This window comes from Oncorhynchus masou, chromosome 28 (assembly GCF_036934945.1).
Source record: "Oncorhynchus masou masou isolate Uvic2021 chromosome 28, UVic_Omas_1.1, whole genome shotgun sequence".
Classification (NCBI taxonomy): Eukaryota; Metazoa; Chordata; class Actinopteri; order Salmoniformes; family Salmonidae; genus Oncorhynchus; species Oncorhynchus masou.
In genome coordinates, this window is record NC_088239.1 from 16,141,294 (window position 1) to 16,155,782 (window position 14,489).

A 14,489-nucleotide genomic window follows, 5' to 3' on the forward strand; every position below is an offset into this window, starting at 1 on the left:
ACTCCATTAAAGCACATGTCCCATTCATTAGTGCAACATAAAGGGCCACTCACGGTGGCATGCAGTACTGAGAGGTAGCCCTACCTGACTGTAGACATCTTTCATGTAGGCGGCGTGCAGTAGTTCTGGTGTGTCCGTCACCGTACCGTACGAGCTCTCCCTCAGCTGGGCTGTCTGCTTGTAGAAGGCCTGAAAGTCAAACACAGACTAACACTTACAGTACACTAACAGACTTAGGTTAGCTTAGCAACAACAGGATATTAAAAGCATCATGACAGTAACACTGGTTTTCGTTTCCTGTTGCATAACGTTTGCTACTGTGTGTCCCAATGAACACGATCAAGGTCTCAAATGAAGGTTTTGTTTTAGAGTGAAACTAAATAGACACAATATAGGCTGTAAAATGAATGTTTTATGAGGTGGTTTCATAAGACAGCGATGCAGACCGGCGATGCTTAGGCTCATCTATAAGTGATGAGGGAAGACCATACGTTGTCTGTGTGCGTTGCGGTTATGTAATGGAGCCCTGAGGCTGGACGGGTCCATCTGCTGCATGTTATTTTACCTGATTATAATGACTGTGGAGCTGATTAGTATTACTGTGGGCAGGTCTGTAAAAGAGAGCAGGTGTTCTCAGATGGAAAAAACTGCCACAAAGCAGATGTGATACACTACTGCTGCGTCACATTTGAAATATTGATAATTTAAAATATGACAAATGTGACTGGTTCCATTTCAGCCTCTAACCCTTTGGTCTCTCCTGTCTAGTTCAGAAGAGGCTGGTGGGAGCAGTTATAGGAGGATGGGTTCATTGTAATGGTTGGAAAGGAATGAATTAACGTGGTTACCATGTGTTTGATGCCATTCCATTTATAACATTCCAGCCATTACAATGAGCCCATCCTCCTATAACTCACCCCACCAGCCTCCTAGGGTCTACATATACCAAAGGCTTTGGATAGCTGTAAGCAATATGATGATGGCTCTACTTAGACTCCTATTAAGACTAAGCAGAGCTTCCACCATAATGCTTTTACCTATGTAGACCAAAGTTGTAGGGGCTAGGTAGAGAAATGGAGCTGGGCCTAACTAGTGGTATGGGTTGGGCCCTACCTGACTGGTTAACTAGCGGTATGGGTTGGGCCCTACCTGGCTGGTTAACTAGCGGTATGGGTTGGGCCCTACCTGGCTGGTTAACTAGCGGTATGGGTTGGGCCCTACCTGGCTGGTTAACTAGTGGTATGGTTTGGGCCCTACCAGGCTGGTTAACTAGCGGTATGGTTTGGGCCCTACCTGACTGGTTAACTAGCGGTATGGGTTGGGCCCTACCTGGCTGGTTAACTAGTGGTATGGGTTGGGCCCTACCTGGCTGGTTAACTAGTGGTATGGGTTGGGCCCTACCTGGCTGGTTAACTAGTGGTATGGGTTGGGCCCTACCTGGCTGGTTAACTAGTGGTATGGGTTGGGCCCTACCTGGCTGGTTAACTAGTGGTATGGGTTGGGCCCTACCTGGCTGGTTAACTAGTGGTATGGGTTGGGCCCTACCTGGCTGGTTAACTAGTGGTATGGGTTGGGCCCTACCTGGCTGGTTAACTAGTGGTATGGGTTGGGCCCTACCTGGCTGGTTAACTCTGTGGCCTTCTTGGCCCTCTGCATCTCCAACACGTCACCACTGATCTCCATGCCTTTACCCATGATGTCATTCTCCAGGTCCTTGCGGTACTCTTTCTAGAGGGACAGATTCAACACTGCTTAATTCTCACATAATGTAATGGTGTGATATTGTGCCTCACAAAAGTGAAGTGTGTGTGTGTAAATTCAAAGAAGTAAAAAAACTGTGAAAGTGAAAGATGAGTTTTGAAGCAAAACTGTACCTCATTGAGGATGTGGCTGGCGTTTTTAGCCCGTATCAGTTCTGGTGTGTCCTCCAATCCCAGCCCTGAGAGCCCCCTCCCCTTCACCTCCAGTCCTTCCCTCCTGTACTCCTTCTGTAGGCACCAGCCATAGAAATATCATTACTAGAATGGACATTCCCAATCAAGCAAATGTTTTTTAATTCTAACTGAATGTATGTGTAGATGGTGCATTTCAGCAGATGGCAAAATGGACTCAGACCATAGACTTAAGACCACATTTGAAGTATAGAGACATGTGATTTTGAGATTAACTATCCCTTTAAAATATCATAGAGGGCTATGTTGGCACAGACCTCACTCAGGACGTTGCTGGCGTGGCGGGCAGTCAGGTATCCAGGGGTCAGGTCAACATCCACTAGGGCCTTGCCCCGGATGTGGTCATCATATTCCTTCCTGTACTCTCTCTGATGTCAGTGGGGGAAAAAAAGGCACGCCATCACCCTTCTGTCATTACCACACACACACACACACACACACACACACACACACACACACACACACACACACACACACACACACGTTACATCATTACAGTAAAGGCAGGTGTGTTACCCACCTCGCTTTGCATTTTCTGAGCCTCCTTGGACACTCTGTAAGACTGTGTGTCCACAAACTCCATCTGGGACTTGCCTTTGTTTCTCTCATACTCTTCCTTGTATTTCACCTGTTAGGGAAGCACATCCATTAAAACACAAGAGGCAGAAACATTGACAATCAATAACGTGTGTGGGAGTTATAATATACAGTATAATATATGTACCTTACAGTACAGGGAGTGCATACATTTGTTGTGTGTGTATGTGATCACTGCAGGAGGGGAACCTACAACCTTGCTGCTAACGCCACCCTTATCCAACAGAGCCACACAGGCCAGTTATCTTTTTTAAAAACATCCGGGAGATCCACGCCGTTCCACCTCAGGCTCATTTAGATGTTTTGACCCTCAGCGTTGAAACATTGTTTCAGTGAACCCCATGGTAGTATAGACCACAGCGTGAGGAGTCTCTTACTATACCCACCTGGCTGTGCAGTACCGCATTCTCCCTGTGGTGGAGCTGTTCTGCTGTGTCCAGTGCTATATGGTAGTGTCCCTTAGACTGCTCGTACTTCTTCTTGTACTCTATCTGAATAGACAGAGGACAGGTGTTTGTTAGAGCAGGGCTGGATCAAAAGCCTGCACAGTGTATATTCGGCGGCTCTCTAGGAGGGTTACTAGACGTTCTGATCTGTATCAGGGAGAGGGAAACATTTACGTTGCTCTGCAGCTTGCTGGCGTGTAGAGCGTGTTTCAGCTGTAGTAGGTTGGGCAGGTCCATGGATCCCTCGATCACCTGGTTCTGGTTGATCTTATACTTCACCTGTAGAGAACAAACAAACACAGATAGAAACCTTCCTGAAATGAGTGTTGTCCTTCACATGCGGGGGGGTGCAAGGCATGGACGAGGAAGCAATGTGAGGATTCTGTGAGGTAAACAACAGAGGATTCCCCTCACTCATCCCCACGGGAGTGGTACAACTGGCTTGGGGTCTATTCTCGTTTTAATTCAAATCAACAAAAATGACCCATTGTTTTTAGTGAGGATGCTTTCAATGTCAATTCACTTCCTGAATTGACTGAATTGAGATGACATTAACACCAACCCTGGTAAATACACAGGAAATCTGTTCTCAAATCCTAAGACGTCTGACATGGGAACTTTCATCCTCACAGCGCAGGCTACAGCTTCTCATCCAAAGGGCCCCACTCTCTTTAGTTTCAACCAAACCCTCCATTTGCCTTTAAAAGGTTCCCATGGAAACCGCTAACACGGCAGCCTGAATTTTAGCTAAGTGCACGATGAAAGCAATAAAACATAGGAACCTCAATGGAACAAACCCAGGAGACTGGAGAGGAGCTGAGGGGGGTGTCCCATTGAGGTTCCATTTACAGGCTGTTTCTGAAGGGACATTGGAGAAGTGTACTGTAATACCCAACTACTGAGCCAAGCACAGCTGAGCTGCCACATTCAGTAGCCAAACGTTGTTGAACGTTGCAGATAGAAATGCTACAAATAGAGCCGGCGTGATTCCTTATTCTACATGTCAGAAAGGCATGTAGAAAAACATGACTGTTCTACATAGCTAATTTCTATCTGAAAGTTGCGTCCTGCTGAACATGCCCCAGGTTACGCATCCACCATAATGGCCAGAACTGTATTGGAAAGGACAATGTGGGAAGAAAATCAGAGTCAGCACAGTTTGGGCCGGTGCAATAGTGTGAAAAGGGTATATAATTGAAGTCGGAAGTTTACATACACTACATACACACAAACTCGTTTTTCAACCACTCTACAAGTTTCTTGTTAACAAACTATAGTTTTGGCAAGTTGGTTAGGACATCTATTTCGTGCATGACACAAGCAAGTCATTTTTCCAACAATTGTTTACAGACAGATTATTTCACTTATAATTCAATGTATCACAATTCCATTGGGTCAGAAGTTTACATGCATTAAGTTGACTATGCCTATAAACAGCTTGGAAAATTCCAGAAAATTATGTCATGGCTTTAAAAGCTTCTGATAGGCTAATTGCCTCTTTGTGCCTCTTTGCTTGACATCATGGGAAAATCAAAAGAAATCAGCCAAGACCTCAGAACAAAAATTGTAGACCTCCACAAGTCTGGTTCATCCTTGGGAGCAATTTCCAAATGCCTGAAGGTACCACGTTCATCTGTATGAACAATAGCACGCAAGTATAAACACCATGGGACCACGCAACCGTCATAACGCTCAGGAAGGAGCTTCTGTCTCCTAGAGATGAAAATACTTTTGTGCAAAAAGTGCAAATCAATCCCAGAACAACAGAAAAGGACCTTGTGAAGATGCAGGAGGAACCAGGTACAAAAGTATCTATATCCATAGTAAGACAAGTCCTATATCGACATAACCTGAAAGGCCGCTCAGCAAGGAAGAAACCACAGCTCCAAAACTGCCATAAAAAGCCAGACTATGGTTTGCAACTGCACATGGGGACAAAGATAGTACTTTTTGGAGAAATGTCCTCTGGTCTGATGAAATAAAAATAGAACTTAATGACCATCGTTATGTTTGGAGGGAAAAGGGGGAGGCCAGCAAGCCGAAGAACACCATCCCAACCATGAAGCACGGGGATGGCACCATCATGTTGTGGGGGTGCTTTGCTGCAGGCACTTCACAAAATAGATGGCATCATGAGGGAGGAAAATTATGTGGATATATTGAAGCAACATCTCAAGACATCAGTCAGGTTAAAGCTTGATCGCAAATGGGTCTTCCAAATGGACAATGACCCCAAACATACTTCCAAAGTTGTGGCAAAATAGCCTTATAAGGACAACAAAGTCAAGGTATTGGAGTGGCCATCACAAAGCCCTGACCTCAATCCCATAGAAAATTTGTGGACAGAACTGAAAAAGCGTGTGCGAGCAAGGAGGCCTACAAACCTGACTCAGTTACACCAGCTCTTTCTGGAGAAATGGGCCAGAATTCACCCAACCTATTGTGGGAAGCTTGTGGAAGGCTACCCAAAACGTTTGACCCAAGTTAAACAATTTAAAGGCAATGCTACCAAATACTAATTGAGTGTATGTAAACTTCTGACCCACTGGGAATGTGATGAAAGAAATAAAAGCTGAAATAAATCATTCTCTCTTCTATTATTCTGACATTTCACATTCTCAAAATAAAGTTGTGATCCTAACTGACCTAAGACAAGGAATTTTTACCAGGATTAAATGTCAGGAATTGTGAAAAACTGATTTAAAATATATTTGGATAAGGTGTATGTAAACTTCCAACTTCAACTGTAAGTGCACCACGTGACTGGGGTTTGTGTGGGGACGGACAGGGCGCGTTGGAGACCCACCTGGCTGGTGAGAGCGTGGGCAGCCTGTGTGTGTTTGAAGGACACACAGTTGCTGGGGTTGTACTGGGGCTTCTGACCCTTGAACTCCTTCTCAAACTTCTCCTTGTAGTGCACCTGATGTGTGTGTGTGTGTGTGTGTGTGTGTGAGTGAGAGGGAGAGAGTGAGACAGAGATATGTGAGTACACACAGTGACAGCAGAAGAGATGAGGCACACACACCATTACCTCCTTATCCTCCCATCTTTCTCCCCCTCAGCATTCCACCTCCCCCTCCTCCCCATTCAGCTCTCCGCCCAGCAGTCATGACAAAGCACATCTGTGGTGCTAAACCAGGGGACCCAGCAGGTCTGGGACCAGGCCAGGCATGAATGTCCTTTCATTAAACAGTGGCCGAAGGACAGAACACTAAAAACTACATGGTCCCGTCTCAATAAAATTGTCTCCTTCCCTTGTCTCATTAACAGTGGCAGAAGGGTATGTCAGAACAGTATCGAGATGCATGGTTTTATCGCAATACACTTAAACCATCTCTTTTTGTATCCTTTCCTTTGCTCCTTCCCTTTATGGTTGGAGACAAACTAATTCCCCAGTCAATGGTACAGTACCTGGTTATAAAATGTAAAACAGTAGTACACACCACACACACACACACACACACACACACACGTAATGTTTCATTATCTTACCAGGCTAGCAAGTTTGGAGGCCACTTTGGCATGCTCGATATCAGATCTTCCCAGGACATCATTGTAGATTTCATGCTTAGTTTTACTCCTATAGGACACCTGTGAACCAGAGGAACCAGAGAAACAAGGGCAAGCAGAGACACACTATGAAAGGGCTAACTTTGCTATTCAGTATATATTCTCTCCGTGTTATTTTCAGACTTCTCCCTAAATGAAACAGACTGTGTGTATGAGAGAGAGATCCCAGCTAGGGACCAGGACTGGGACTGTCGATGTGGTGGTAGAGCAGTGGAGGTGTTGAATATTTGATGAGTGCTGCTACCCACACACACTGCCTCACCCACACAGCACAAGCAAAGTTGTGTGTCCCACAGTAAATTAACTGCTTAATAAAGCCTTCATAAACCCTCTATAAGAACTATAAAGATGTTTCAGACATTCACAAGGAGTTATCATATGCTATATAAAAGGTGGCAATACCATTTATGGCAGAACACATGATTGAAGGTCCTTTTATCACCATTATGTAGTCGGACTTTGCTTAGATATGAATCGTTAACATCTATCTAGTTCTGAATCTAAAGTGTGACCCTCGTCTAATTTTGGGACTAGAGTGAGGTAAATCAACACCATGACCAACACCTTTTCATTAAAAAAACTAAAGACTAAAAAATAGAATATATATACAGTTGAAGTCAGAAGTTTACATACACCTTCGCCAAATACATTTAAACTCAGTTTTTCACAATTCCTGACATTTAAATCAGAGTAAAAATTCCTTGTCTAGGTCAGTTAGGATCACCACTTTTTTTTAAGAATGTGAAATCTCAGAATAATAGTAGAGAGAGAAGAGTAGAGAGAATGATCTATTTCAGCTTTTATTTCTTTCATCACATTCCCAGTGGGTCAGAAGTTTACAAACACTCAATTAGTATTTGATAGCATTGCCTTAAATTTGTTTAACTTGGAATTTTGTCCCATTCCTCCTGACAGAGCTGGTGTAACTGAGTCAGGTGTGTAGGCCTCCTTGCTCACACACACTTTTTTAGTTTTGTCCACAAATGTTCTATAGGATTGAGGTCAGGGCTCTGTGATGGCCACTCCAATACCTTGACTTTGCTGTCCTTAAGCCATTTTGCCACAAATCTGGACGTATGCTTGGGGTCATTGTCCATTTGGAAAACCCATTTGCAACCAAGCTTTAACTTCCTGACTGATGTCTTGAGATGTTGCGTCAATATATCCACATAATTTTCCTCCCTCACGATGCCATCTATTTTGTGCACCAGTCCCTCCTCCAGCAAAGCACCCCCACAACATGATGCTGCCACCCCCGTGCTTCACGGGTTGGGATGGTGTCTTCGGCTTGCAAGCCTCCACCTTTTTCCTCCAAAATTATGGCCAAACAGGTCTATTTTTGTTTCATCAGACCAGAGGACATTCCTCCAAAAAGTACGATCTCCGTCCTTGTGTAGTTGCAAACAGTAATCTGGCTTTTTTATGGCAGTTTTGGAGCAGTGGCTTCTTCCTTGCTGATCGGCCTTTCAGGTTATGTCAATATAGGACTTGTTTTACTGTGGATATAGATAGTTTTGTACCTGTTTCCTCCAGCATCTTCACAAGGTCCTTTGCTGTTGTTCTGGGATTGATTTGTACTTTTTGCACAAAGTACGTTCATCTCTAGGAGACAGAACGCGTCTCCTTCCTGAGCGGTATGATGGCTGAGAGGTCCCATGGTGTTTATACTTGCGTGCTATTGATTGTACAGATGAACGTGGTTCCTTCAGGCATTTGGAAATTGCTCCCAAGGATGAACCAGACTTGTGGAGGTCTACAATCTTTGTTCTGGGGTCTTGGCTGATTTCTTTTGATTTTCCCATGATGTCAAGCAAAGAGGCACTGAGTTTGAAGGTAGGCCTTGAAATACATCCACAGGTACACCTCCAATTGACTCAAATTATGTCAATTAGCCTATCAGAAGCTTCTAAAGCCATGACATCATTTTCTGGAATTTTCCAAGCTGTTTAAAGGCACAGTGAACTTAATGCACGTACACTTCTGACCCAATGGAATTGTGATACAGTGAATTATAAGTGAAATAATCTGTCTGTAAACAATTGTGGGAAAAAATACTTGTCATGCACAAAGTAGATGTCCTAATCGACTTGCCAAAACTATAGTTTGTTAAACAAGAAATGTGTGGAGTGGTTGAAAAACAAGTTTTAATGACTCCAACCTAAGTGTATGTAAACTTCCCACTTCAACTGTATATATTATATTGTATTTGCTGTAAATGCACTTCAGAAAAAGTTGGATTGGACATGAACTCACGTCGCTGGCCAGTTCAGTGGCCTGTTTGGCGTTCAGGATATCAGGTCTGTCCGCCAACGTGGTGAAATTGTGGTGTTCCTGTTTTCCTGTCCTGTAGTTGACCTGAAGGCAGGGAGGAGGGAAGGAAGTGTTAGGATTATTTGCAGAGCGATTCACTTTTTGCATTTCAGGGGCATTCAATCATCATCATTTGTGTACTGTAACATTCTGTGCAATGTCTCCTCACTGGTTGATATTTCTGTAACAGAGAGATGAAGCCTAGTGATAGACCTTAGAACGATCAATGGGAACGATCAGTCGGATCCTTTGGCCCACTTTTCCCTGGGTGATGTTGATGCACACTGACAACTCTCAAATGAGCAACGTGGCCAGAGGGCCCTCAGAATCCATTATGGGATATTGGCACACAAAAATCCCTGACCTCAACCAAGCATGCAGAATGTGGATAAAATCTGCATTTGTGTGCAAGTAATTTTTCCATGGATTCATATCCATGTTGACTAAAACTTCAGACAAATGTATTTTATACAGCACAAGTGACAACAACTAGCTAGCCTAAACCAGAACATTTCCCATGATTGTAGCTTGTGTGACCTACAGCAGTATAATAGTTCCCGCTGCTGCCTTAGAGTACATGTAAGCCAGGTTCGAATCTGGCCAACTCCCTTCTAACAAACCCTCCTCATTACTGTCCTGTCTCTCTTATTCACTATTTCTTCATTATAAACACAAAACAATTTGTATCCGGGGAAATGCATTGTGGGTAATTACTTCGCTCTGCTGTTTGTTCACTTCCATAGCGTGGGAGACCTCTGGTAAGGTCTCCATGGTGGTGTAAGTGGACTGGCCTTTCTCCGCATTGTACTTCTCCTTGTACAGTTTCTGGAGAGGATGACAGACCAGGGAGAAGGGCCAGAAAACCATTACTTATTCAACGTGCTGATTACACGAGACCCAGGAATGGATGCATCACACACACACACACACACACAGTACACAAGATTCCCATCTAAGCGTTAATCATTTAGCAGGAGGGTGAACGTTAACAATATGCAGCTGAAGAATAACCGCTCGTTATCCAGGTATGATACCTCTGGTATGAACCAGTCACAGGGCACTGAGAGGAGATGGCCACCAGTGTTATAGCTCTTTGGGAAATGGAGTGATGGAAGAATAGATCAAGTGGGTTGTGTAGAAATACAAATCTGAATAATACACTAAGCATATGTTGATCACCTCAAACCTCTGATCGGTGTTAAGGAGAGAGATACAGACAGAGACAGAGAGCAGACTGAGAGACAGAGCCAGACCGAGACTGGGACAGAGAGAGACTGAGCCAGACAGAGACAGAGACAGACAGAGACAGAGCCAATCAGAGAGAAACAGAGAGAAACAGAGACAGACAGTGGACTGATACAGAGAGTGAGACAGAGAAAGACTGAGCCAATGAGAGAGAGACAGAGAGACAGAGCTAGACTGAGCCAGACAGAGAGAGACAGAGACAGACTGAGACAGACAGAGGAGGTGTGTCTGGGTCAGTGGGTCTGCCTGCAGAACAGTAGACATCACAGCTGTTCCCCTCAGCCTCACGCCTGGTTGGGCACCTTGAAACCCACTCCCTTGTCCAATCCATTGGCACTGAAGAGTATTAGGGGTAAGGGATTGGTTGGGCTGTGTGATCCACTCAAATTACAGGGCATTCCACCTGGACTTCTGTATGAGCACTGATCCAGTATATAGTTATGCTATCCTCCTTTAGCAGGTGTCTCAGACTTGATGATATTCAGGTATATCATAGCATCAAGCTGGACACAAAAAAACAGACAGAAACATGGACTACAGCTGTGGACCAGATACTGGCATGCTTACATCACTCTGGTGCTTCGCCACTTCTTTAGCAAATGCAGTCTCAATGGTCTGGGGCATCTGTGAGTACAGACTGTGGCCTGTGTCCTTCCTACCCTCTTCTTTGTAGCTTTTCTGAAACAAGAAGGGAACCTCATGGCACATACTGTTTGACAATATGTATTATAAACAACGCACCCACCCACCCAGTATACCTGGCTGTAGAGCTGGGAGAGCTCTTTGGCATGCTGGATCTCACTGGTCTGGGGCATGAGGGAGTACAGAGAGTTGCCCATCTCCTTTTTCCCAGCTTCTTTGTATTTCCTCTGAAAATCACAACAACATTGTGAACTCTTCATGGCTCTAATGATCCTTCCTCTCAACTCCACCAAGAACCCATCTAGAATCAATCAGCTTGAGAAAAAAACTCAGCATAGAAGCAACAACTGAAATATTTGAGCTATTTGATGCTGGCTGCAGTAGTTGATATGGTAAGTCTATGACTAACATAGAGCCATTCTGCAGGAGTGTGATTGAAGCTGCTGGTTTTTCATCACACAGTTAGTAGAACAACGCTGTGAGCCGCACCTGAGACATCTCTTGAGACATTTCTTTAGCAAACTTAGTCTCCATGGTTTCAGGCAGTAGTGCATACAAGCAATTGGAATGTTCCTGGGTGTCACTTTTGTAATTTTGCTGAAAATCAAAAAGGATACCCCCCCAAAACCCAACAAGAATGTTTGAAAAATATATACCATTCTATGTACACTTGAAGTCGGAAGGTTACATACACCTTCGCCAAATTCATTTAAACTCAGTTTTTCACAATTCCTGACATTTAATCAGAGTAAAAATTCAATTTCTTAGATCAGTTAGGATCACCACTTTATTTTAAGAATGATAAATGTTAGAATAATTGTAGAGAGAATGATTTATTTTCAGCTTTTATTTCTTTCATCACATTCCCAGTGGGTCAGAAGTTTACATACAGTCAATTAGTATTTGGTAACATTGCCTTTAAATGGTTTAACTTGGGTCAAACGTTTCAGGTAGCCTTCCACAAGCTTCCCACAATAAGTTAGGTGAATTTTGTCCTATTTGTCCCATCCTAACAGAGCTGGTGTAACTGAGGCAGGTTTGTAGGTCTCCTTGCTCGCACACGCTTTTTCAGTTCTGCCCACACATTTTCTATGGGATTGAGGTCAGAGCTTTGTGATGGCCACTCCAATACCTTGACTTTGCTGTCCTTAAGCCATAACTTTGGAAATATGCTTGGGGTCATTGTCCATTTGGAAGACCCATTTGCGACCAAGCTTTAACTTCCTGACTGATGTCTTGAGAGGTTGCTTCACTATATCCACATCATTTTCCTTCCTCATGTTGTCATCTATTTTGTGAAGTTCACCAGTCCCTCCTGCAGCAAAGCACCCTCACAACATGATGCTGCCACCCCCATGCTTCACGGCTGGGATGGTGTTCTACGGCTTGCAAGCCTCCACCTTTTTCCTCCAAACATAACAATGGTTATTATGGCCAAACAGTTCTATTTGTCTTACATCAGATCAGAGGACATTTCTCCAAAAAGTATGATCTTTGTCCCCATGTGCAGTTGCAAACCGTAGTCTGGCTTTTTATTGGCGGTTTTGGAGCAGTGGCCTTTTCCTTGCTGAGTGGCCTTTCAGGTTATGTCGATATAGGACTCGTTTTACTGTGGATATAGATACTTTTTACCTGTTTCCTCCAGCATCTTCACCTGTTTCCTCCAGCATCTTCACAAGGTCCTTTGCTGTTGTTCTGGGATTGACTTGCACTATTCGCACCAAAGTACGTTCATCTCTAGGAGACTGAATGCTTCTCCTTCCTGAGTGGTATGATGACTGTGTGGTCCCATGGTGTTTATACTTGCATACTATTGTTTGTACAGATGAACGTGGTACCTTCAAGCATTTGGAAATTGCTCCCAAGGATGAACCAGACTTGTGGAGGTCTACAATTTTTGTTCTGATGTCAAGCAAAGAGACACTGAGTTTGAAGGTAGGCCTTGAAATACATCCACAGGTACACCTCCAATTGACCAATTATGTCAATTAACCTATCAGAAGCTTCTAAAGCTATGACATCATTTTTTGGAATTTTCCAAGCTGTTGAAAGGCACAGTCAATTTAGTGTATGTAAACTTCTGACACACTAGAATTGTGATACAGTGAATTATAAGTGAAATAATCTGTCTGTAAACAATAGTTGGAAAAATGACTTGTGTCATGCACAAAGTAGATGTCCTAACCGACTTGCCAAAACTATAGTTTGTTAACAAGAAATTTGTGGAGTGGTTGAAAAACGAGTTTTAATGACGCCAAGCTAAGTGTATGTAAACTTCCGACTTCAACTGTATATCTTTTTCAAGAACACATACATTCACATCTACAGTACATATGATCTGAAAATGCATATATTACACAACATATATTTTCTTCATAAAATGTTTTGTAAAATATACCATGTACAGTGCCTTGCGAAAGTATTCGGCCCCCTTGAACTTTGCAACCTTTTGCCACATTTCAGGCTTCAAACATAAAGATATAAAACTGTATTTTTTTGTGAAAAATCAACAACAAGTGGGACACAATCATGAAGTGGAACGACATTTATTGGATATTTCAAACTTTTTTAACAAATCAAAAACTGAAAAATTGGGCGTGCAAAATTATTCAGCCCCTTTACTTTCAGTGCAGCAAACTCTCTCCAGAAGTTCAGTGAGGATCTCTGAATGATCCAATGTTGACCTAAATGACTAATGATGATAAATACAATCCACCTGTGTGTAATCAAGTCTCCGTATAAATGCACCTGCACTGTGATAGTCTCAGAGGTCCGTTAAAAGCGCAGAGAGCATCATGAAGAAAAAGGAACACACCAGGCAGGTCCGAGATACTGTTGTGAAGAAGTTTAAAGCCGGATTTGGATACAAAAAAAGATTTCCCAAGCTTTAAACATCCCAAGGAGCACTGTGCAAGCGATAATATTGAAATGGAAGGAGTATCAGACCACTGCAAATCTACCAACACCTGGCCGTCCCTCTAAACTTTCAGCTCATACAAGGAGAAGACTGATCAGAGATGCAGCCAAGAGACCCATGATCACTCTGGATGAACTGCAGAGATCTACAGCTGAGGTGGGAGACTCTGTCCATAGGACAACAATCAGTCATATATTGCACAAATCTGGCCTTTATGGAAGAGTGGCAAGAAGAAAGCCATTTCTTAAAGATATCCATAAAAAGTGTTGTTTAAAGTTTGCCACAAGCCACCTGGGAGACACACCAAACATGTGGAAGAAGGTGCTCTGGTCAGATGAAATCAAAATTGAACTTTTTGGCAACAGTGCAAAACGTTATGTTTGGCGTAAAAGCAACACAGCTCATCACCCTGAACACACCATACCCACTGTCAAACATGGTGGTGGCAGCATCATGGTTTGGGCCTGCTTTTCTTCAGCAGGGACAGGGAAGATGGTTAAAATTGATGGGAAGATGGATGGAGCCAGATACAGGACCATTCTGGAAGAAAACCTGATGGAGTCTGCAAAAGACCTGAGACTGGGACGGAGATTTGTCTTCCAACAAGACAATGATCCAAAACATAAAGCAAAATCTACAATGGAATGGTTAAAAAATAAACATATCCAGGTGTTAGAATGGCCAAGTCAAAGTCCAGACCTGAATCCAATCGAGAATCTGTGGAAAGAACTGAAAACTGCTGTTCACAAATGCTCTCCATCCAACCTCACTGAGCTCGAGCTGTTTTGCAAGGAGGAATGGGAAAAAATG

The 14,489-nt window shown here is 43.4% G+C and overlaps 1 protein-coding gene across 4 annotated transcripts in view; it reads right to left on the reverse strand.

The window, feature by feature from the left end:
• LOC135517262 (nebulin-like) overlaps positions 1-14,489 on the reverse strand; it is a 62,917-nt gene that overhangs the window by 2,171 nt on the left and 46,257 nt on the right. For 3 of the 4 annotated variants that reach the window (XM_064941401.1, XM_064941402.1, XM_064941400.1), the window contains exons 55-68: positions 11,252-11,359; positions 10,879-10,989; positions 10,688-10,798; positions 9,590-9,700; positions 8,819-8,920; positions 6,488-6,586; positions 5,802-5,915; positions 3,170-3,274; positions 2,936-3,040; positions 2,473-2,580; positions 2,210-2,320; positions 1,875-1,988; positions 1,618-1,728; positions 85-189 (exon numbers count right to left, since the gene is read on the reverse strand). In XM_064941401.1, coding sequence (XP_064797473.1) covers positions 85-189; positions 1,618-1,728; positions 1,875-1,988; positions 2,210-2,320; positions 2,473-2,580; positions 2,936-3,040; positions 3,170-3,274; positions 5,802-5,915; positions 6,488-6,586; positions 8,819-8,920; positions 9,590-9,700; positions 10,688-10,798; positions 10,879-10,989; positions 11,252-11,359 — 1,515 coding nt within the window. The remainder of the gene's footprint in view (positions 1-84; positions 190-1,617; positions 1,729-1,874; positions 1,989-2,209; positions 2,321-2,472; positions 2,581-2,935; positions 3,041-3,169; positions 3,275-5,801; positions 5,916-6,487; positions 6,587-8,818; positions 8,921-9,589; positions 9,701-10,687; positions 10,799-10,878; positions 10,990-11,251; positions 11,360-14,489) is intronic. The other variant, XM_064941403.1, reaches the window with a different exon arrangement.